The sequence below is a fragment of the Crocodylus siamensis genome, chromosome 6 (genome assembly GCF_052110815.1).
Source record: "Crocodylus siamensis isolate JL-2025a chromosome 6, ASM5211081v1, whole genome shotgun sequence".
NCBI lineage: Eukaryota > Metazoa > Chordata > Crocodylia > Crocodylidae > Crocodylus > Crocodylus siamensis.
The window spans coordinates 19,960,707-19,981,262 of record NC_143400.1 but is presented as its reverse complement, the minus strand read 5'-3'; the positions used below and the strand labels follow the sequence as shown (position 1 = coordinate 19,981,262).

At 56.7% G+C, this 20,556-nt stretch overlaps 1 protein-coding gene across 1 annotated transcript; it reads right to left on the bottom strand.

Annotated features, from left to right (window-relative positions):
- Positions 1–434: 434 nt before the first annotated feature.
- GRK1 (G protein-coupled receptor kinase 1) lies at positions 435–19,474 on the bottom strand. Its single transcript, XM_090055665.1, has 8 exons — positions 19,411–19,474; positions 16,068–16,848; positions 5,866–5,993; positions 3,919–4,076; positions 3,659–3,742; positions 3,336–3,460; positions 2,026–2,227; positions 435–1,486 (listed from the first exon to the last, which is right to left on the bottom strand). Exons 2-8 carry the CDS (start codon positions 16,770–16,772, stop codon positions 1,191–1,193), a joined length of 1,698 nt encoding a protein of 565 aa, XP_089911791.1. The 5' UTR covers positions 16,773–16,848; positions 19,411–19,474; the 3' UTR covers positions 435–1,190.
- Positions 19,475–20,556: the final 1,082 nt, after the last annotated feature.

Here is a 20,556-nt window from a genome sequence, read left to right as displayed (position 1 = left end):
GAACAACTATTATACCAGCTCTCAGCAACTGCCTTTGGGAGGGGCCATGACTGGCGACTGTAACTGTATGGGCCTACAGCCAGACAGTGGCAACTGTGAGCAACCCTGGTGGTGTGTGCAACTGTAGCATGTGGCAGACCAAGACAGCATCATCGTGAGTGATTGTAGCTATGGGTATATCAACAAGCCTGTGATAGTGCAATTACGACTGTAGCTGCAAGTATATTCACAAGCCACGTGATGGGCAGTTGTAGCTCTCAACAGCTGCAAGTGTGACTCAAACACTCGGGACACTGGGCCTGTCTCACCCCCCACCCAACACCTCCCCAAGGGACGAGCTACAGGCAGAGGAAATAACAGCTGGAGGCGACAGCAGTGATCACAGCCCAATTGTATTCTTTTATATAAAATTGCCTACGGCTTTGTGGGTGATGGGGAGCTGAGCTACAGCACAACTGGGGTACCCCCAGAGGGAGAGGTAGGGCAGACAGGGGATCAGGACGCCTGGGTTCTATTCTGGTCCCTGAGGGTCCAGGGTCTCCCTGGGCAGGTGCTGGGAAGGGAAGGGGTGGAGTTAAGGGGTGTAAAGTGCTGGTAAGTTGTTTGACTTCTGACAAGTAAATAGGATGAACATGGCCTAGAGCTGGGAGCCTCTGCCTCACCCACCCCGGGGGTAGGACCCTGATGTCCGGGCCCCCACTCCAAATGCCCCCTGTTAGAGTTATGGGGAAAGAACCCCAGCACCTGGGATCCCAGCAACCCCTGCTATAACCCACCAGCGCCCCCAGACAAGGAAAGGACCCAAGAGTCCCCTGCTATAAGCCTCCTCCATCCTCCTCCACAGCCAGGGAGAGGACCCAGGTGTCTGGGCTCCCAGCTCCAGGAGGGGAGTTGGGGCTGGGGTTCAGAGCAGGGGGTGATGGGAGCCTGGAAGCCTGGGTTCTCTCCTCTCCTTGGGGACGGGGTGTGGGCTCTGCAGGGTGGGAGCCGGAAAACCTGGGTTCCTTCCCTGCTCTGGGAAGGGCAGATGTGGGGGCTGTCCCCCCACTCTGGGGAGAAAACCCAGACACCTGGGTTCTGCGGAGATGGATGGGGAGGAGGGTTGGGGGTGTGTAGAGCCCAGATACCTAGGTTCCCTCCCCATCTCTCTAGGCCTTCCTGAGAAGGTGGGGGGAGGGGGGAGGGGGGGCTCAGAGAAGGCGGCAGGCCCCTGACTTGGCAGACCCGGCATCAGGGCTAACATTGTGGTCCAGGTCAGGAGGCAGGGTGCCGGGGGGACCCCAGACGTTAAGCTCGCCGAAGACGCCTGTCTCGAGCATCTCCTCCTGCCACGGCACGGGCACAGTGCCTGAGGCGAAGTCCTCGTAGAAGACCCGGTCGGTCTCATCCAACACCACGCCCTTCACAGTGGAAAAGGCGCCCACATCGTCGATGTCCTTGGCGTAGACCATGCGGGGGTCGGGCACAAACGGGGGTGCCAACAGGCCTGCAGGGGGTGCCAGGCAGTGTCTGGGGCACAGCTGGGGTGGGGCAGGGGGGTGGGGCTTGGCTTGGTGTCACCATGGTTGGGTGTCACCATGGCAACCAGCGAGGCCTACTCCATGGTGCGGTATCATCATGGTGACCAGTGGGGCCTAGCCCATTGCCTGGCCTCACCATAGCAACCAAGGGGGCCTACTCCATGGCCTGGCATCACCATGGCAATCAGGGGAGCCTGGCCAAAGGCCTGTTGTCCCCATGTCTTGATGTCCATGGTGATGAGGGGGGTCTGGTGTTGCCATGGCAACCATGGGGCTTAGCTTGGCTGGACATCACCATTGTGACTGGGGGGGTGGTCTCCCCCATGGCCTGGTGTCACTATAGTAACCACATGGGCCACTCCATGATCTTGCATCCCCGTGGTGACCAGGGGGGCCTCCCCCATTGCTTGGTGTCACCATGGTGACCACATGGACCAACTCCATGGATCAGCATTGCCATAGCAACCCTGTGAGACCCACCGGCATGGGGCGAGGGGGCTGTTACCTGCTGCCAGACGCTCCCAGTTGACGGTGTGGAAGAGGGGCTGGGCCTTGAGCTCAGCGCAGCTGTTGTCCCTGAAGCCGAGGCGCCCAGTGGGGTCCTTCACCAGCAGCCCCTCACAGGCTGCCTGGCACTCAGGGCTGAACTTCTCCGAGTAGCTCACAGGGTCATTCAGGATGCGCCGCGTCACCTCCTTGTTCTCCACCTGCCGCGGGCAGCACCATCAGAGGCATTGCTGCAGTGACCAGGTGGGCCCAGGCCCTGGCCTGGTGCTGCATGTCAACCTGCCCTGGCTTGGTGTCACCATGGTGACCACGTGGGGTGTAGGCTCTGATTTGGCATCACCACAACAACCAGGTGGACATAGGCCCTGGTCCTGTGTCACCATGGCAACCTAGCACTGTGCAGACCCTGGCTTGATGTTGCCATGGTGACCAGGCAGGGCCAAGGCCCTAGCCCAGCATCACCATGGCAACTGGGTGAGTTGAGACTCTGGTGTGGCATCACCATGGCAACAAGGGGGATATAGGCCCTGGTTTGATGTCACCATGGCAACCAGGTAAGTCTGGAGCCTTCATGGTGCCCACATAGGCTAAGCCTGCCATGCTGTTGCCAGGGCAACCACATGAGCCAAGGCTACCTAGCCTCACCATAGTAACTAGCTGATCCTGGTGTTGGGCTGGGATGGTATCTAAGTAGTACAGTAACTGAGCGGGCTTGGTACCTCCATGAACTGCAGAGCTGGGTATGGCATCCCCATGGTAAGCAGGCAGGGCTGGCATTACAATAGGCCAAGGTGGATATGGCATCACTGTGGTAACCAGGTGGACCTGGCATCTCCCTGGTAACCAGGTGGAGTGGGCTAGGTATGGGGTCGCCACAATAGCTGGATAAGACTACCATCTCCATGGTGCCCACACTGGCTGAACCTCCCCTGGAGTCACTATGGCAAGTGTGCAGGCCAAGGCATCACCACAGTGACCAAGTGAGCGTAGGTAGGCTTAGCATTACCATGGCAACCAGGATGGGCCTGTCATCTGCATGATGACCACGTGGGCCAAGTTAGGTATGACATCACTAGGACAACCATGTCAGTCAATCCTGCCTTGGTGTCACTATGGGGGTAGGGGGAGGCAGAGATCCCATCAGGTGGGCCTATCCCATGACTTAATGTCTCCATCATGGTGGACTTATCCTTTGGCCTACTATCTCCATGGTGACCAGATGGGCCTACTCCTTGGCTTGCTATCTCCATGGTGACCATGGCGACACCAGGCAGGGGGGCTTAGAGCAGGGGGCAGATCTCTCCATACCTTCTCCCCCCGGGTCCGGAAAGGCCCTTTGGCCTCGATCATCTCATAGAGGGTGACGCCCAATGTAAAGTAGTCCACGCTCCAGTCGTACTCTTCCTGCCGCAGCAGCTCTGGTGCCATGAACCCTGCACAGAGATGGGCAGCAGGGTCAGGACCCACCGGAAAGGATGGGGGTCAAGGTGGGGTCCAAGATGGGGAGATGGAAGTGGGGGGTCTGCAGGGGGTTTAAGGGGGATTTAGATGGGGAGAAAGGGGGCCAGGAAGATGGAAGGGGGCACAGGGGGTTCAAGTTGGGGTTCCCCCCCACTCCCACCCCCACTCACCTGGGGTCCCCGCATACCCCTTGGTCTTCAACTGCCCCTCGGGCAGCTCCACGGCCAGCCCCATGTCGGAGAGGCGCACGTGGCCTGGGAGAGAGGGTAGAAACAGGCCTCAGAGGAGCTGGGGGTCAGCCCCTACTTCACCTCCCACCCTGGGGTCTCCTCACTCTGGGTAGGGCCATGGGAGACTTGGGCAGCCCAGACGCCTGGGTTCTCTCCCGGCTCTGGGGCAAGAAAGCTCCCTGGGCCCCTGGGGCCCGCACCGGCATCATCGAGCAGCACATTCTCAGGCTTGAGGTCGCGGTAGATGATGCGGCTCTGGTGGAGGTGCTCCAGGCCGCAGATGATCTGGGCTGTATAGAAAATGGCACGTGGCTCCGGGAAGCCTGGGTTCTTCTCGTCCACGTTGTACATGTGGTACCTAGTTGCAGAGGGCAGAGGGTCATATGACTCAAGTTAGGGGGTTGTGTGGAACCATCTCCAGGATGACCCTATGGCCCAAGCTGGGGAAGTTGTTGCTATGGCAACTGAGTGAGTCAAACCTTCCTGGGCATCACTACTCCTATGGCCTTGTGTCTCCTTGGAGACCAAAAAGGCCTCCTGCCATGGCTTGGTGTTTAGAAGGACCTACCCCTGTGGCCTGGCTCTCCCTTATGCCCCATGGCCTGGTATCCCCAAGGCCTGGCATGGCCTGGCATCTCCATAGTGACTAGAAGGGCCTACTTGATGGCCTGGCATCTCCCCCATGCCCCATGGCCTGGCATCTCCATGGTGACTAGAAGGGCCTACCCCCATTGCCTGGTGTCTTCATAGAGACCAAAAGGGCCTACCCCCATGGCCTGGCATCTCGATGGCAGCCATAAGCCCACTCCATGGCCTGGCATCTTCATGGCAACCAGAAGGGCCTACCTCATGGCCACCAGCATCCCCAGATTTGGCTACATTGACACCAAGGGTGGGACAGACTGTGGTATAGAGAAGGGGCAGATGGTTGGGGTTTTGGGGGAAGCTGAAGCCTCAGTTTGGGGGTCATGTAGACCACAGGACTGGTTTGGGGGGGTCACATGACCTGAGATTTGGGGTTCAGTCCCCTCCTCCCCCCAAGAGGATATCAGTTCCTAGGGCATGGGGCAGGGGGGGAAGAGTAGCTCCAGAACAGGTTGAAGGGATGGATATTTCCCATAATACAGGCGGTCCTAGCCCCCCTCCCACAGCCATTTGCCTAATAGATACATCATGGGATATGGGCCTAGATTATGGCTGGCTACAGGGTTCAATGTGTCTGGATATATCCTGGGATAAGGTTTCCCATTTCTGCCCCCACACTGCTTCTTGGGGTTCACTTTGTCACAGGATAAAGTAACTTCTTCTGGTCCCATGTTCAATGTGTCTGAATTTGTTCTGGGATAAAGTCCTCCGCACCTGCTCTGAGTTCAATGTGTCTGGATTTAGCCCTGGATAAAGTCCGCTCCCCTGCTACAGGATTCAATGTGTCTGGATTTATCAAGGAACAAGGGACCTAGATTTTGTCCTGGGACAAATCTAAGGAGTCAACTTAGGAGTGGGAGAAAGGTCTTTATCCCAGGATAAATCCAGATGTATTGAATCCCAGAGAAAGGTCTGGGACATTATCCCAGGATAAATCCAGACACATTGAACCCCAGTGGGCTTCATCCTGGGATAAATCCAGACATATTGAACTGTATAGTGGGGGAGGGGGCAGACTTTAACCCAGGATAAATCCAGACACATTGAACCTGGGACTGGGGAGGTGGTTATCCTGGGATAAATCCAAACACATTAAACCCCAGAGTGGGGAAAGGAAATTTTATCTCTGGTTAAATCTAGATGCATTCAACTCCAGAGCCAGGAGAGAGACTTTATCTTGGGATAAACACAGACAGATTGAACCCTAGAGTAGGGGAGAGGACCTTATCCCAGGATAAACCCAGACAGATTGAATCCCAAAGCAGGGGAGAGAATTTTATTCTGGGATAAACCCCGACACATTGAACTGCACAGCCAGGGTGGGGACTTTCTTGGGATTAAACCAGTCACACTGAACCCTAGAGCAGAGGAGGGGACTTTATCCCAGGTGAAATCCAGAAACATTGAACCCCAGAGCTGGAGCAGGGACTTTATTCTGGGATAGACCCAGACACACTAAGCTACTGATTGGGGGAAGGGCTGCCACAGGGAGGGGGCCTCACCGGAGGTCGCCGCCATTCATGAGGGTCATGACGAGGCAGAGGTCTGTCTTGGTCTGGAAGGCGTAGGCCAGCGTCACCACAAAGCGGCTATGCACCTTGGCCAGGATGCGCTTCTCCACGATTGCGCCCTGCCAGGGGGAGGAAGTAAGGCCTGACTGCCCCGTGATAGGCTGGGGGCGGGGGAACTTACCTGGGGAGGGCCAGGGTGCGTGGATGGGTGAGTGGGTAGGTAGATGGGTGCATGGATGCACAGATGGATGGGTAGGTGGGTGGATGGATGGATGGACAGATGCATGGATGGGTGGATGGGTGGACGGATGTATGTGTGGACAGATGGATGGATGGGTGGGTGGATGAACAGATGAATGGATGGCTGAGTGGATGAATGGGTGGAAGAATGGACAGACAGATGGATGGGTGTGTGGGTGCGTAGGTGGATGGCTGGATGGTGGGGTGGGGTGTGGATGGATGGACAGACGGCTGGATGAGTGGGTGGACAGATGGGTGCATGGGTGGGTGAGTGGGTGGGTGGAGGGAGGGAGAAGCGGGGGTGTCTGTGTGAGGAGGGGTGGGTGGACAGATGGCCTGACAGGAGCACACGGGGATGAGCAGGCAGATGCCAGGACAAACAGACAGAGGGTGGGCACGTGCATGTAGGCCAGGGCAGATGGGACTGAACAGGAACAAAGAAACAGACAGACCACCCCCCGCACCCCTTCCCACCACATGTCCTACCCCCAACACCCCTCCCCCCAGTGGGAACAAGTCTCCCACGCTCTACCATGACACTGGAAAGAACCCAGGCATCCTCATGTGGCCCCAGGGCTGATCCCCACCTCTGCCCTAAGGGTGACACTAATGGGCCCTGACATCTGCAAGCAGCTTTGCCCAGCCCGAAATATCCCAGAGCAGCAGGGAGGGGCCAGGTGGGGATGGGGGGGGTGTAGGTGTGTGGTGATGCCCAGGTGTGGGCTTGTCTTGGGGTACATGCGTGCACAAGGATGTGAGGGGGATGTTTATCCAGTTGTGTGTGTATGTGTGTGCATGTGTGCACATAGATGAGTGTGTATGAGTGTGTAAACTATGAAACTCCCCCCTATGAAACTATGAGTGTATTTGGGAGGGTGTAGATAAGTGTGTTTAGTTTGTGTGTGTAAGTAGATGCGTATATTCATAGTTTCATAGTTTCTAGGGTCAGAAGGGACCTGAGCAGATCATCTAGTCCGACCCCCTGCCATGGCAGGAAAGAGCGCTGGGGTCAAACGACCCCAGCAAGATGTTCATCTAACCTCCTCTTAAAGACCCCCAGGGTAGGGGCCTGCACCACTTCTCTTGGAAGCTGGTTCCAGACCCTAGCCGCCCTGACCGTGAAGTCGCACCTCCTGATACCTAGCTTAAACCTACCCTCTGCCAGCTTGTGACCGTTATTCCTGGTCACTCCTGGGAGTGCTCGGGGGAACAGGGACTCCCCCAATGCCTGCTGATCCCCCCTGACTAGTTTGTCCCCCTTCAGCCTTCTCTTGTGGAGGCTGAACAGGTTCAGGTCCCTGAGCCTCTCCTCGTAGGGCCTGCCCTGCTGCCCCCTGATCATGCGAGTGGCCTCCTCTGGACCCTCTCCATGTTGTCCACATCCCTCCTGAAGTGTGGCGCCCAGAACTGGACGCAGGACTCCAGCTGCGGCCTGACCGGTGCCGTGTAGAGCGGGGGGATCATCTCCTGGGACCTGCTCGAGATACATCTGTGGATGAATGACAAGGTGCGGTTGGCCTTCCTGACTGCCTCCCCACACTGCCGGCCCATGGTCATTTTGGAGTCAATGATGACTCCAAGATCCTTTTCTGTTTCCGTGCTGACAAGAAGGGAGTTCCCCAGCCTGTAGGTATGGTGCCGGTTGTTCCTCCCCAGGGGGATCACTTTGCACTTCTCGTTGTTGAATCCCATCCTGTTCTCATCCGCCCACCCCTGTAACCTGTCTAGGTTGCAGCCTATTCCTCCCTTCTAGCATGCCCACATCCCCCCACATCTTAGTGTCATCAGCAAATTTGAACAGGTGCTTTTTACCCCCTTGTCCAGATCACTGATGAAGATGTTGAACAGTGCGGGCCCAAGGACCGAGCCCTGGGGGACCCCACTGCCCATGTCCCTCCAGGTTGGAAATGACCCGTCCACCACCACTCTCTGGGTGCGGCCCTCCAGCCAGTTGGTCACCCATCTGACTGTGTGAGTGTCGACACCACAGCCCCCCAGTTTCTTAATGAGAATGGGGTGAGAGACAGTGTCGAAAGCCTTCCGGAAGTCCAGGAAGACGATGTCCACTGCTACCCCTGCGTCTAACGATTTGGTGATCTGATCGTAGAAGGCCACCAGGTTGGTCTGACAAGACCTGCCTCTGATGAACCCGTGTTGGTTGCCCCTAAGCATTATCTCCCCTGCCGGCCCCTTGTGGACATGCGCCAGGATAATTTTCTCAAAAAGCTTGCCCAGGATCGAGGTAAGACTAACTGGTCTATAGTTTCCTGGGTCCTCCTTCCTCTCCTTTTTGAAGATGGGAACCACACTGGACCTCTTCCAGTCCTCTGGCACCACACCAGAGCACCGCGAGTGCTCGTACAGCTGTGCCAGGGGTCCCACCATGACCTGTGCTAGTTCCCTCAGCACTCGGGGGTGGAGATTGTCCGGACGGGCTGACTTGAACACGTCCCATCCCTCCAGACGTTCCCTGACTAGTTCCTCACTGACCCTGGGCCCGGGTGCACCTCCCCTGGGGCCTGAGGGGGGCCCAGCGGGGGGGCTGATCTGGTCCCTGCTTAGGAAAATGGAGGCAAAGAAATCATTAAATATGTTAGCTTTGTCATCTGGTGTGACGATCACATTTCCTAGCATGTCCTCCAGGGGCCCCACGTTACCCAGAACCTTCTTTTTACCCCCTCTGTATTTATAAAAGGACTTCTTCTTGTCCTTGATTCGGGAAGTTAGTCCCAGTCCCATCTCCGCCTTGGCCTCCCTGACCCCCCCCTGCATCCCTGAGCAACCGCAGTGTAGTCATCCCTGGGGATGGCCCCTCCTTTCCATTGGGGGTGCGCCTCCCTTTTAGCTAGGAGACATTCCTGGATGCTCTTGGTGAGCCATGGGGGCTTGTGTGCACTCCTGCTCCCTTTGATCCTCATTGGGACTACCTCCCTTTGGGCTTGGAGGATCGTCTCCTTAAGGAGGGACTGCTCTTCTTGGACACCCGACTCCCCTCCCCTCCGGGACCTCGGTGCTTCCCCGACTATTCTCCTTAGCTCATTGAAGTCCGCCCTCCTGAAGTCCAGGGCTGCTGCCTTGTTGCAGGCCTTTTCTTCAGGTATGTGTATGTGTACATGAGCATGTTCAGTTTGTGTGTATGTAGATGAGTGTATTCAGTGTGTGTGTGTGTGTATGTATGTAAATGAATGTGTTCAGATTGTGTGTTTATGTAGATGAGTGTGTCCAAGGGGGTGTATGTGTACATGAGTGTGTTAAGTTTTGTGTGTGCAAATGACTGTGTTCAGGTATGTGTATGTGTAGGTGAGTGTGTTCAGAGGTAGGTGTATACAAGTGTGTTCACTTTGTATATTTGTGTGTAGATGAGTGTGTTCAGGGGTGGGTGGGTGTAAATTTCTATGTTCCATTTGTGTGTGTTTATGTAGATGAGTGTGTTCAGATGTGTATGTGTGTAGATGAGTGTGGGTATGTGTTTGGGTGAATGTGTGTGTGTGGATGAGCATGTTCAGGGATGAGTGTGTTCAGTTTGTGTGTGTATATGTAGATGAGTGTGTGTGTGTGTAGATGAGTGTTTGTGTAGGTAGAAGGTTGTGTTTGTATGTGTGTGTATGTAGATGAGAAGTTCATTGTGTGTGTGTAGATTAGTGCATTCAGTTTGTGTAGATTAGTGCATTCAGTTTGTGTAGAAGGTTGTGTTTGTATGTGTGTGTGTGTAGATGAGAAGTTCATTGTGTGCGTGTAGATTAGTGCATTCAGTATGTGTAGATTAGTGTGTTCGGGGTTGTCTGTAGATGAGTGCAAGCGTGTGTGGGTAGATAAGTGGGGTCAGGTGTGTGTCTGTGTATGTAGATGAGTGTGCTTAGCTTGTGTGTGCCTGTTGGTGAACACATGTGTATGTTGGGGAGAGGTTGTTTTCAGGTGTACATGGCAGGTTGTGTGCAGGTACCATTGTAGATGTGTGTAACAGGCTGTGTGGGTATAAGATGTGTATGGTTGGTTGTGTACGCCCACACTCACAGAAAATCACCCAACACACTTTCACACAAACACACACCTACTTTGACAATCAGACACACATGGCTATGGACCCACCCACACCCTACCTTTACAATTATACTTACACACACACCTATGGGGATACACACAGGCATCCCCCCCCACACCTACCTTTACAATCATACACACACATACATACCCCTCTACCATTAAAATAATAAACATGCCCACCTTTACAATCATATGTACACACCACACACACACATATAATCACCCACTAACACCCCCCCCACACACATCCTACCCACAGTCACACATATTCACACACCTACAAACATGCCTGCCCAGGTGTCCAACTCCCAGACCCCACTATGATGGCAAGACCTTCCCTGTGGATTTCTAGCTCAGGGTACACCAATCAGAGAGGAAGGAGCACTCTGCACTGGCCAATCAAAGTGCAGCACTGTTTTGTGCCTACCAATCAAGTAGCAGCAATGGCTGCAACCTGTCTGTCCACCTATCCTCACGTACTCCTCTCTATCCACCCCTCCTTCCATCTAGCCACGCACACACACACGCACACGCACGTGTATGCACATACCTCTCCATCCGTCACTATTCTTTTCATCCATACATATACCCATTCACACACACACATGCACTTACACATGCACTCCTCCTTCCATCTATCACCATATGCAAATTACTTTAGTCTATCCATACCCCCATCCAAATACACATAAATGCACACACACACACACACACACACACCCCCCTCCATCCATCCCCCCTCCCACACCCACAGCCCCCTGCCCTCCACACCCCCTTGGGCTCCCAAAGCTCTGGGGTCCAACACGCCCCCCCCAGGCCTCACGGCATGTTTCCCCTGCCCCTCACATGCTGGGTGCTCCACATCCCTCCTGCCCCATGTCCTCCCCCTTCCTTTGCTGACAACTTCACCCCAGAGCTCTTCTCTCACCCTGGCCCTTGCACACTCTGAGACCCCCATCTCCCAGCCTTTGCTTCAGCCAAGATCCTCCACCCTACTCTCCAGAGGCATTGACCATCCACAGGAGGATCAGAATATCCCGCCGGAAATAGCATCACTTCAACTGTGGAAAAAAGGGTAGAAAGGTCCTCTATCGGACCACCTTGACTTGTAGAATGGAGGTAAGACCCCTATCCTCTACAGCCCCTCAACAACACCCTGCCTTGAAGGGTCTCCACTTGATAATCTCCCTTTGACCATATAGGTTGCTTCATTGACTTTCCACCCCTCTTTCCGCCATTTGAAGTCATGCTATTTCCATTGCATTTATCCTGTGCTACTCATTTATCCCAAGACATCTCACAGGATGTCTGAATGGTTATCCCCGGAATGGCATCATCAGCATGCCACAGCAATCCATCAGTCATGGGATATCTTCATTCCAGAACAAACAGGGGCACAAATTATCCCAGGATAAATGCAATGGCTGTCACTTGCTATAAGAGAAGAAATATTTTGCTGGTCTCCAACCTCCATGATTGAAGGAGTCCACTTCTACCACATCCCCTGTCTCCCCAGAGCAGCTGGGGCCAAGGCTTTGGATCCTTTTCCCAGCATCCTCGGGTCCTCTTTTTGGGGACAGCCAGGAACAAAGCTTTGGGTCCTTTTCCAAGCATCCTTAGATCTCTGTTCCTTGGTTGTCCTCTTTTTGGGGACATCAGTAGACCTTCATGCTCTTCATCTCCATGTCCTTTGGTGTGGTCTATCACCATCTGCACTTTGGACTGTCTCAACCCATTGGCTTCCCAGATGTTCTCTGCAGCTTAGTTCCTTTCTCCATTGGCCCCACTCCCACCTGGGACCTTCTCAAGGCAGCTCCTCAGCCAGCTGGGCTGTTCCTCTCTTCCAACTGTAGCCTCCGCCAACGGTATTCCAACACTTCTGGCCCTGTATACCTTGACCCAGAAAATATGGCTGCCTGTTCCCCCTACAGCCAATGCATCTTTGCAGTTTTATGGATGGATGGATGGATGGATGGACAGACAGGGTGGAGTGTGTGGGGAAGGGATGGAGGGATGGATGGATAGATGGAGATTTGTGCAGATGGGTGAGTGGTAGATAGATGGATGGGCAGAGAGAAGTGTGTAGGGATGGACAAATGGGGGGATGGATGAACTGAGTGATAGAAGAGTGTGTAGGGATGCCCAGAGGGGTGGATCTGGGTATGGCTGCATGGATGGATGGTGGGGGGTGTGGATGGATGGATGGATGGATGGGGATGGTTGTGGATGGTTGTGGATGGATGAGTGGGGGATGGATGGATGGATGGATGGACAGAGAGAGAAGTGTGTAGGGCTGGGCAGATGTGGGGATGGATGAACTGATTGGGATGCCCAGGTGGATGGATGGATGGACAGACAGGCAGAGGAGTATATGGAAATAGATGAACGGATGGATAGACATGGAGATGGGGTTGGATGGATGGGGGGGTTGGATGGATGAACAGACTTAGAGAAATGTGTGAGGATGGATGAATGGATGGATGGAACAATGGGCAGACGTACATACAGAGAGGAGTGTGCGGGGACAGATGAACAGGCAGATGGATGGAGGTGTCCACACCACCTCCAACACATGGTAATAACACATCCCTGCTGACCACTGACTAGTCAGAAACTCCACTCCCAGCTGGTGACACATCTGCTCACCATGAGCCACCCCCTCCATCCATCCATCCCACTCCCAATGACAACCTTGGCATGTTTCCCCAGTCCCATTTTAAGCCCCCTCCCCCACTGCCGGTCGCATCTTGGTCACAGGACTCACCTGCCCTCTCCTCATTGGCTCCAGTCTCTCCACTTAGCTCCGCCTCTCCTCCTTGCCCTTTGGCAGTCCAGCGCCTACTTTCATTTCTCCTTCAGGCCCCTTGAATGCTGAATCCCCTGGTAATCACTTGAGCTCCAGGTTATTTTCCCCTCTGCTTAGCGAGGCATCCCTGTTCTCACCAGAGGAGGAGACTCCATGCACTGTCCACTCCCAGAATACCTTGCTTTGATCATTATTAGGAGCTTTTGTTCTCCAATCTATATCTGGGGTGGTAATGACACAGCTCCCAGCAGCACTAATCCCACTAATGACATTATAGAGATCTGTCTCTCTCTCTACAGGTCCAAATCAGGGTCCTGCATGTCTCCTTTCACCTCTCTCTGGTGATTGTTGGGGGTTGGGGTCTTTAGAAGTGTAGATGTTGGGCAACAGTCTTCAAGAGGCTGGTCTCCAGTGGGGTGGGTGGACTTGGAGGTCTCCATTGTTGAAGCCCCCAAGAGGCAGGGGGTTGGGTTCAAGGTGGGCTTGGAGGTCTCCGTCAGTGGAGGGTCTTTGCTGCTGGTGGGGCCAGGGGTTGGGTTCAAAGTGGGGCTTGCCTTGAGGTGGGAGAAGGTATCTCCTGGAATGCCACCAGTTGGATGCCAAAGGGTTTCCATTGACCCCCAGCTTCCCCCACCCACCACGATCCCTGGTTCCTCTCTGACTTGCCCACCCCACTGCCTGGACCACACAGGGACCCACACTGGGTTCCCATCATGACAGAGATCCCCCTGCCTTTTCATCGTTTCATCCTCAGACATATTCTCCCACTGCCTTTAGGGAAAGAGCCCAGGTGTCCAGGCTCCCAACCCCACCCCACCAACCTCCTACAAGGTAAGAACCCAGGTGCCTGGGCTCCCCACTCTATACCACCAACCTCCTCTATCCAGTGACCTATGAGCCTTTAACGCTGCTGCCACATCATGGTGGCTGCACCCAATTCCCAGCCCAATCTCTCATGTCTATCCCAGCACTTCCAGTATCAGCACCCACTTATGGCAAGTGTCACGGGGTCAAGATCAAGCTGGTGAGATGGGATGTTTCCTTGCCTCCATCCCTACATGCTCTTTTCTACTTGGCCTTGTATTTTCCCTCTTTCCTGGCCTAAAATTCAGCCTGGAAATCACCAAGGCCTTTCAGGAGGGACGAATCACCTCAGATTCAGCAATAGGGGTCTGCTACTGCTTCATTCCCAGGTAGCTCTTGGTCTCCAGGCCCATCAGGTCTTCTCCTTCTCCCACCTGTAGGCCAAGCCAGCATTACTTGGAAGATCTAGGAGCAGATTTCATCTGGATTCAATGCCTTGACCCTGGAAAGTGTCTCCTCCCCTTCTCATCCACCCGATGTGCTTGTACACACCTCTCCCCACCAGCTGCGTCACTATCTTGACACAGATGATAGACTTATGATATCCACATGCTGCTATATGATGGCCGCTGTTGTACTAAGCTCCTGCCTTTCCCAGAAGTCTTTGCTACTCTTCTTTATGGCAAGTTTGAAGAGACCTCATGGCATCTCCGTGAGGATCAAGGGACCTCATGGTATCCCTGTGAGGATCAAGGAAGGGTGTCAGGAAGCCTCATCCAAGCCAAAAGGACCTGGCAGGTGGTTAGTGAGAGTGGTGTCCATCTGGGGTAGGTTCCTTCATTGGGAGCTGGTGTGAACTGGCGTTATTGATGGTTTCTTTGATGAGTTGATTTATGGTGGCCACCACGCAGCAGGCTCTCAGGGCACCAAAAAATTCCTGCCAACCTTCCAACCCTTTGGCCACCTCTCCTGTGACCTTCCAACACTTGCTTTAGTGGGGGGACTCCTGGATTTGCGGTGTGCCCCACTTGGGTCCCATCACCTCAGGGAGAAAGCATGGGGAGAAACATCCTCTTCACACAGCCATCTTCTGAAGATCCCATGTTCCCAGCACCCAACTTGTTGGCAGTGGGCCAAAGCCATCCTTCAGGAAGGTATTGGCCAACAGGGTTGACCATCCAATGAGAGTCCAGTGAAAGATCTCCAATCCCTGCTGAAGACCCTCAATGCCTTGAGCTTTCAGGACTGGAGGGGTCTTCTCAAGCATGCCCCCAACCTCTGCTCTCTCTCATGCCCCCTGCCCAGTATTCCCACCTCCCCCACCCCAGCTCCATGCCCTGGTGACCTCTCTCAGAGCTAAGCCTGGGGCTACCAACCTCTTCCCCTGGGACCTTCTCTTCCCCCCGAGATCCTTGGCTAGAGGGTCTTGATCCTCCACGCAGGGTCAGGGGTCAGGAAGAAACTGAATTGTAAAGCAGGGTGTGGGGGGTCTTGCCTGGCTTCTTAACCCACAGCACCTGGTTTGGTAGAGTTGGGAGTCCAGATGCCTTGGTTCTCTCCCCACTGTACCTGGTTTGGCAGACATAGGGGCCTGGACTCTCCACCCCACCACCTCCCATCACCTCAGGAGAGAACCCAGGTGTCCAGACTTCCAAATCTTCCCCCAAGATCCCCTATAGGGAGAGAACCCAGGCATCCCATTTCCCAGCTCTATACCGCCAATCCCCACAGGGTAAGAACCCAGGTGTCTAGATCTCCCAACCCTACCCAACTGAAAACAAGCTGAGAACCCAGGGGTCCAGGCCCCACCTTCGAACCCACTTATCACCCCACTCCCTTCCCAAACACCTCCCCCTTTTCTCAGCTACCCCACATCCTGGGAGAGAACCCAGGTGTCTGGGCTCCCAATCTTACCCCACACCTCCCCTACAGGGAGAGAACCCAGGTGTCCAGGCCCCCAACTCTACCCCACCACCTCCTACAAGATAAAAATGCAAGCATCCAGGCTCTCAACCCCACCCTATAACCTCCTATACCATAAGAACCAGGCATCCTGCCCCCAACTCTACACCCCCCCGGCATCTGGGCCCCCATCTTCTCCCCCTAACCCCCTCAACTCCTCCAACAGGTGTATTCCAAGACCCTCCTGGCACCTCCCCGCCCTACCCAGGTGACCTGTCCCCAACTTGACACCCCCCACAGGGAAGAACCCAAGCATCTGGGCCCCCATTGTTTCCCCCAACTCCCTCAACTCCGCCAACTGGCAGAATCCAAGACCCCCCCTGCCCCTTCCTGTTACCTCATAGCCGTGCCTCTTCTTGAGGCGCTTCTTGTTGAGCCGCTTGTTGGCGTACATCTTGCCAGTGGCCCGCATCTGCGTAGCACAGACCTCCCCGAACCCTCCTTTGCCCAACACCCGGAAGTCGAGGAACCACTCCTCTGTCACTGGCTGGGCCTCCAACCACTTGAACTGGAGGAAGCGGGAGAAGAAGGGGCTGTCCTGGAAGGGGCCCCATGCCTGAGCCTCCAGATGTTGGAGGAGCTCTTCTTCCACCTCCTTGAAGAGGTCTCCCTGGGCCTGGTTGGCTTCGGCCTTGACTTTGGCCAATGTCTTGTCCTCCAGAAAGGCGCAGAAGAGTGGTGAAGACACCTCCAAGAAACGGTTGATGGCCTGTTGGGCCCGTTGTCTCCGCTCAGCCTCCTCAGCCTCCCCATACTCTTCAAGGGTCTTCCAGAGGCCTGCAGGTGCTCCAAAGGGGCTCTCGGGGGTCTCCAGGAACTGTCGGAAGAGGCGGCGGCCCAAGGGCTGCTGGAGGCATGTGCTGTGGAAGGGGCCGCCGGCAGACGCCTCCCGCAGCTCCTCACACTGTGAGATGTGGGGCAGACGGAGGCGGTCCCTCATCTTCTTGTCCCGCACCGGCGCCCCCACCTGGCTGTCAATGCTGCCACGGGCTGCCACAAAGGCTGAGTTGGCTACCACCGTCTCCAGGCCCCCAATGTCCATGGTGGCGGTGGGAGGGGGGAGGGAGAGAGGGATAGGGGACAGGGTAGGGAGACAGAGAGAGATGGGTCACCTGGAGCTGGGGGTGGGGGGAGGAACAACATCTGGGTTAGCCAGTGGCACATGTGGAAGGAGGCAGGCGGCAGGGTCATGTGGGAGCAGCTGGGTGGGGACCCTCCCCCCTAACATCTGGGCACAGCTGAGATGTGTTCCCCCTCTTTCTCCACCCCACTACTCTGCTCACAGAGGTGGGGGGGGTCCGGGTGGGAACAGGATGGGGGTTCCCTAATAGAGACCTACTCTTTTTGGGTCTCCCCCCATGCAACATCTGGCCACAGCTGGAATGGCCCGCACCCTGCCCCCCTGCTCACACCTGAAGGTCATGGGGGGAACATCTGGCTGGGTGGGTGTATTTTGCTAGGTGGACCTCCTCCAACAAATAGCTGGCTCCCCCTGGAGGTGGGGGGGTCTTCAAGTAGACTCTGGCACATCTGGGCATGTTTAAAAGAGCCTTTCCCCCCCTCACATCTGGATAGGCTCCCCAAGCCTCTGTATGGGTGAGACGACCACACCTGCACATCTGGATGCATCTGGGCTCCTCTGTGTCCCCCTACCCACATCTGGAAAGGCTCATTACCCAGAGTTGGAGGTGGGGGGTAGTCCCAGGTGTACCCCCTCTTCCCCACAGCTGGCTGCACATTTGCCTCAAATGTGGAGGGGGTGTCTCTGCCTGGGGTTCCCACCCCTGCCAGCCAAGTCTAGCCCCTCCCTCATGCCTCCAGCACCTCTGAAATAGACCCGCCTCACACACACACATCTGGATGGGGGTGCTCCAGAAGGACGCATCAAACCCCTGGGCACATCTGAAACAGACACTCCCCCCCTCTCCTGAAGCCCTCCTGTTTTGCTCATGTTTGGATGGGGTCTGAAAACAGCTGCCCACCCCACCCCAAAGGACCTCCCTCCCAACATGTGCCCATATCTGGAATAGAACCCTGAGCTCCTGGTTTGACATCTGGGTACATTTTGGAATAGCTACTTCTCCCCTGCACTGGGTTCACATCTGGGCAGGGGCAGTGATGCCTAGTGGTGGGGGTCACGCAACAGCTGTTGTTGGGGCAATCTGGAATGGCTCTGCCCCACTCAACCAGCTAGACCAGCCTGCTCCATTCCTCCTCCACCCTCCAGAGATCTCCCCAGGTCCCCCCAGGCACTGCAAAGCATCCTGGGAGGCAGAAGAGAACCCCTTGTGCTCAGGGACTAGTCACAAAGGATTGTGGGAAACCTCCAGCTCCATCTGGGACCTCAAGCCCCACCCCCCATCCCAGAATCCTTTGTGCTCCACAGGACCCAGGGACCTGCTGCTCCCAGCAGCCTTTGCAGTGCTGCCCCCCCACAGCCCTCCCAGACCAGACCAGACCAGAACAGGGACTCTCCCAACCTCACAGAGACCCCCCTCCCCCACCAGGTCCCCCAAACTGACCCCTGAGACCCCTCCAGTCCCACAGGCCCCTTCTCCAGGACCAGGGTCCCCCATAGACTCCCCAGGCCCCAATACCCCCCAATAAAGGCCCCCCCCCAACCCATAGCCCCTCTCTCAGATCAGGACATCCCCATACACCCCACCAGCCTCCCTCCTAGACTACAGCCCTCCCTTAGCCCCCTGCCCCAACCCACAGCCCCATTCCCCAGGTCAGGAGACCCCCCATAGACCCCCCCAATACCCTCAATTAAAGACCCACCATAGCTCCCCAGTCCCATAGACCCCTCCCTCCAAGACAGAAGACCCCCAGAAAACCTCCTTCCCAGCGCCCCCAGGACCCCCATCCCCCTCCCCCAGGCCAGGAGACCCCCATAGACTCCTCCAATATCCCCCAATAAAGACCCCCCTTGATGACCTCTCCCAACCCATAGCCCCTCGCATAGAGCAGAAAACCCCCATAGACCCCCCCCCACAGCCCCAAAGACTCCATGGTTCCCCAGGCCCATAACTCCTCCCCCAGGCCAGAAGACCCCCATAGACCCCCCCCAAGCCCCCCTAGATTTGCAGCCCGAAGTCAAGGGTTCCACCAGCCCCCCAGAGTCCTTACAGCAGGTATAGCAGGTGGGGGTCCGGGCAGGGGTCCGGACAGGTAGTCAGAGGCAGCTGCCGGCAGGCGGGTAGGTGGGAGGGGTGGGGGGGGATTAGCCTCCTGTCATGGGGTATTAGGTAAATCCCCCTTGTGGGGGCAGGAGGGGCTGGGGGGGCAGAGGCTGGCAAGAGCCAGCAGGGGGCGCTGTGGCCTCTCCCCTCCCCCCCATGCACAGAACCCAGGTGTCAAGGCCCCCAGGCATCCAGGCCACAGGGGGCCCAGACATCCAGGCCCCCAGCCCGCCCCCCGTTTCCCCCAGTCCCCCTCCCTTGCCCCCAAGAGAACCCAGGCATCTGGGCCTCCAGCCCCCTCCCCGCTCCTGGCCCCCAGGGACACAGGCGTCCAGGACCCCCGGTTCCCACCTTGGCCACAAGGGGCTGCTGCTGCTCACGACCAGTGTGCCAAGGCGGGAGGAGGTGGGGCAGTTCTGGGGGGGCAGGAAGGGGGGTGGGAGTGGGGACAGGATCTGGCCTCTGGCCCAGCCTGGGACAAAGAAGCCACCCGGTTACCTTGGAGCCCAGAGGGAACCGGGAGAACCCAGGCATCCTGGCACCCGGCCCCCGCCTCCATAGGCTGTGCTATCCTGACACAACCCAGGGGCCTGGCACCCTGCCCGAGACAAAGGGAACCCGGGCGTCCGGGCATCCGGCCCCCTGCTCGCACCCCCCAGAGAACTGGGAGAGATCAAGGGTCCCCGCCCAGAGCTGCAGGGAACCCGGGTGCCCGGGTCCCAGCCCCCCTCTCTCCGATACTCTCACCCCCCATCCCCACTGCCCTCCCAGAGCTGGAAGGATCCTGGGCATCTGGGCCCACTCCCCCGTCCCAGTCCTAACCCTCATTCCCCACTGCCAAGTGTCTGGGCTCCCAGCGCCACCCGGATCTCATCCCCGCTGCCTGGCCAGGGAACCCAGGCATCCGAGCTCCCAGGCCTGCTCCCCGGGTCTAACCACTAGACTCCGCTGCCCTGCCCTTGCCGCCCTCGCTGGAGCGGACCCAGGTGTCTGTGCCCTGGGGCATCTGTCTGGGCCCCAAACCTGCCCGACCAGAATCCGGGCCCAGGTGAAGCTGGATGCGGCCGGAGCTGCCTGGACGCCTGGGTTCCTTCTCCACTCTTCCTGCCCCCACAACGCCCCTGGCTCCCGGTGGAGCCCAGAGGGAACCCGGGCCCCCAGCCCCCTCCCTGCTCCAACCACTAGACCCCACTCCCAGAGAACCCAGGCGTCCAGGCTCCCCTCCCAGCCCCACGGACACCCTGGACTTCGCCCTGTCTGAGCCCCGCCCTGGTCTCCCACCCAGTTGCGACACTGGGTTTTGCTGGGCTGGTTGTTTTCAGACTGGGGGGGTTGATGTGAAGAGAACCTGGGCATCCAGTCCCCTGGCCCCCAGCCCCCGCCCCCCCCGAGCCGGAGGTCTCCAGGCTGTTCGATGAGGGCAGGGGCGGCACTGGTTCCTGGAGGTCAGGGGCAGACTTAACCAGTCTGACCAGTCTGGGGCACTGGGCAGGTCCCAGTAGCTCAATGTCCACCTTTGGCCTGCTTTGAGGATGGGAACTGGAGGCCCGGACTCCTGGGGTGTCTGGGAGGGGACAGGGACTAGGGGGTCAGAGTAGGCTGAGCGTGACCTCCGCCCCCGGACCCTGCTCAGGGGTGTGGACA

Coding starts and splice junctions, on each gene's coding strand:
- GRK1 (XM_090055665.1), bottom strand. CDS start 16,772: ATGGACATTGGGGGCCTGGAGACGGTGGTAGCCAACTCAGCCTTTGTG. Junction 3,743..3,918: donor TGTGCTGCTCGATGATGCCG/GTGCGGGCCCCA, acceptor CCTCTCTCCCAG/GCCACGTGCGCCTCTCCGAC. Junction 1,487..2,025: donor CTGGGAGCGTCTGGCAGCAG/GTAACAGCCCCC, acceptor CACCCCCTGCAG/GCCTGTTGGCACCCCCGTTT.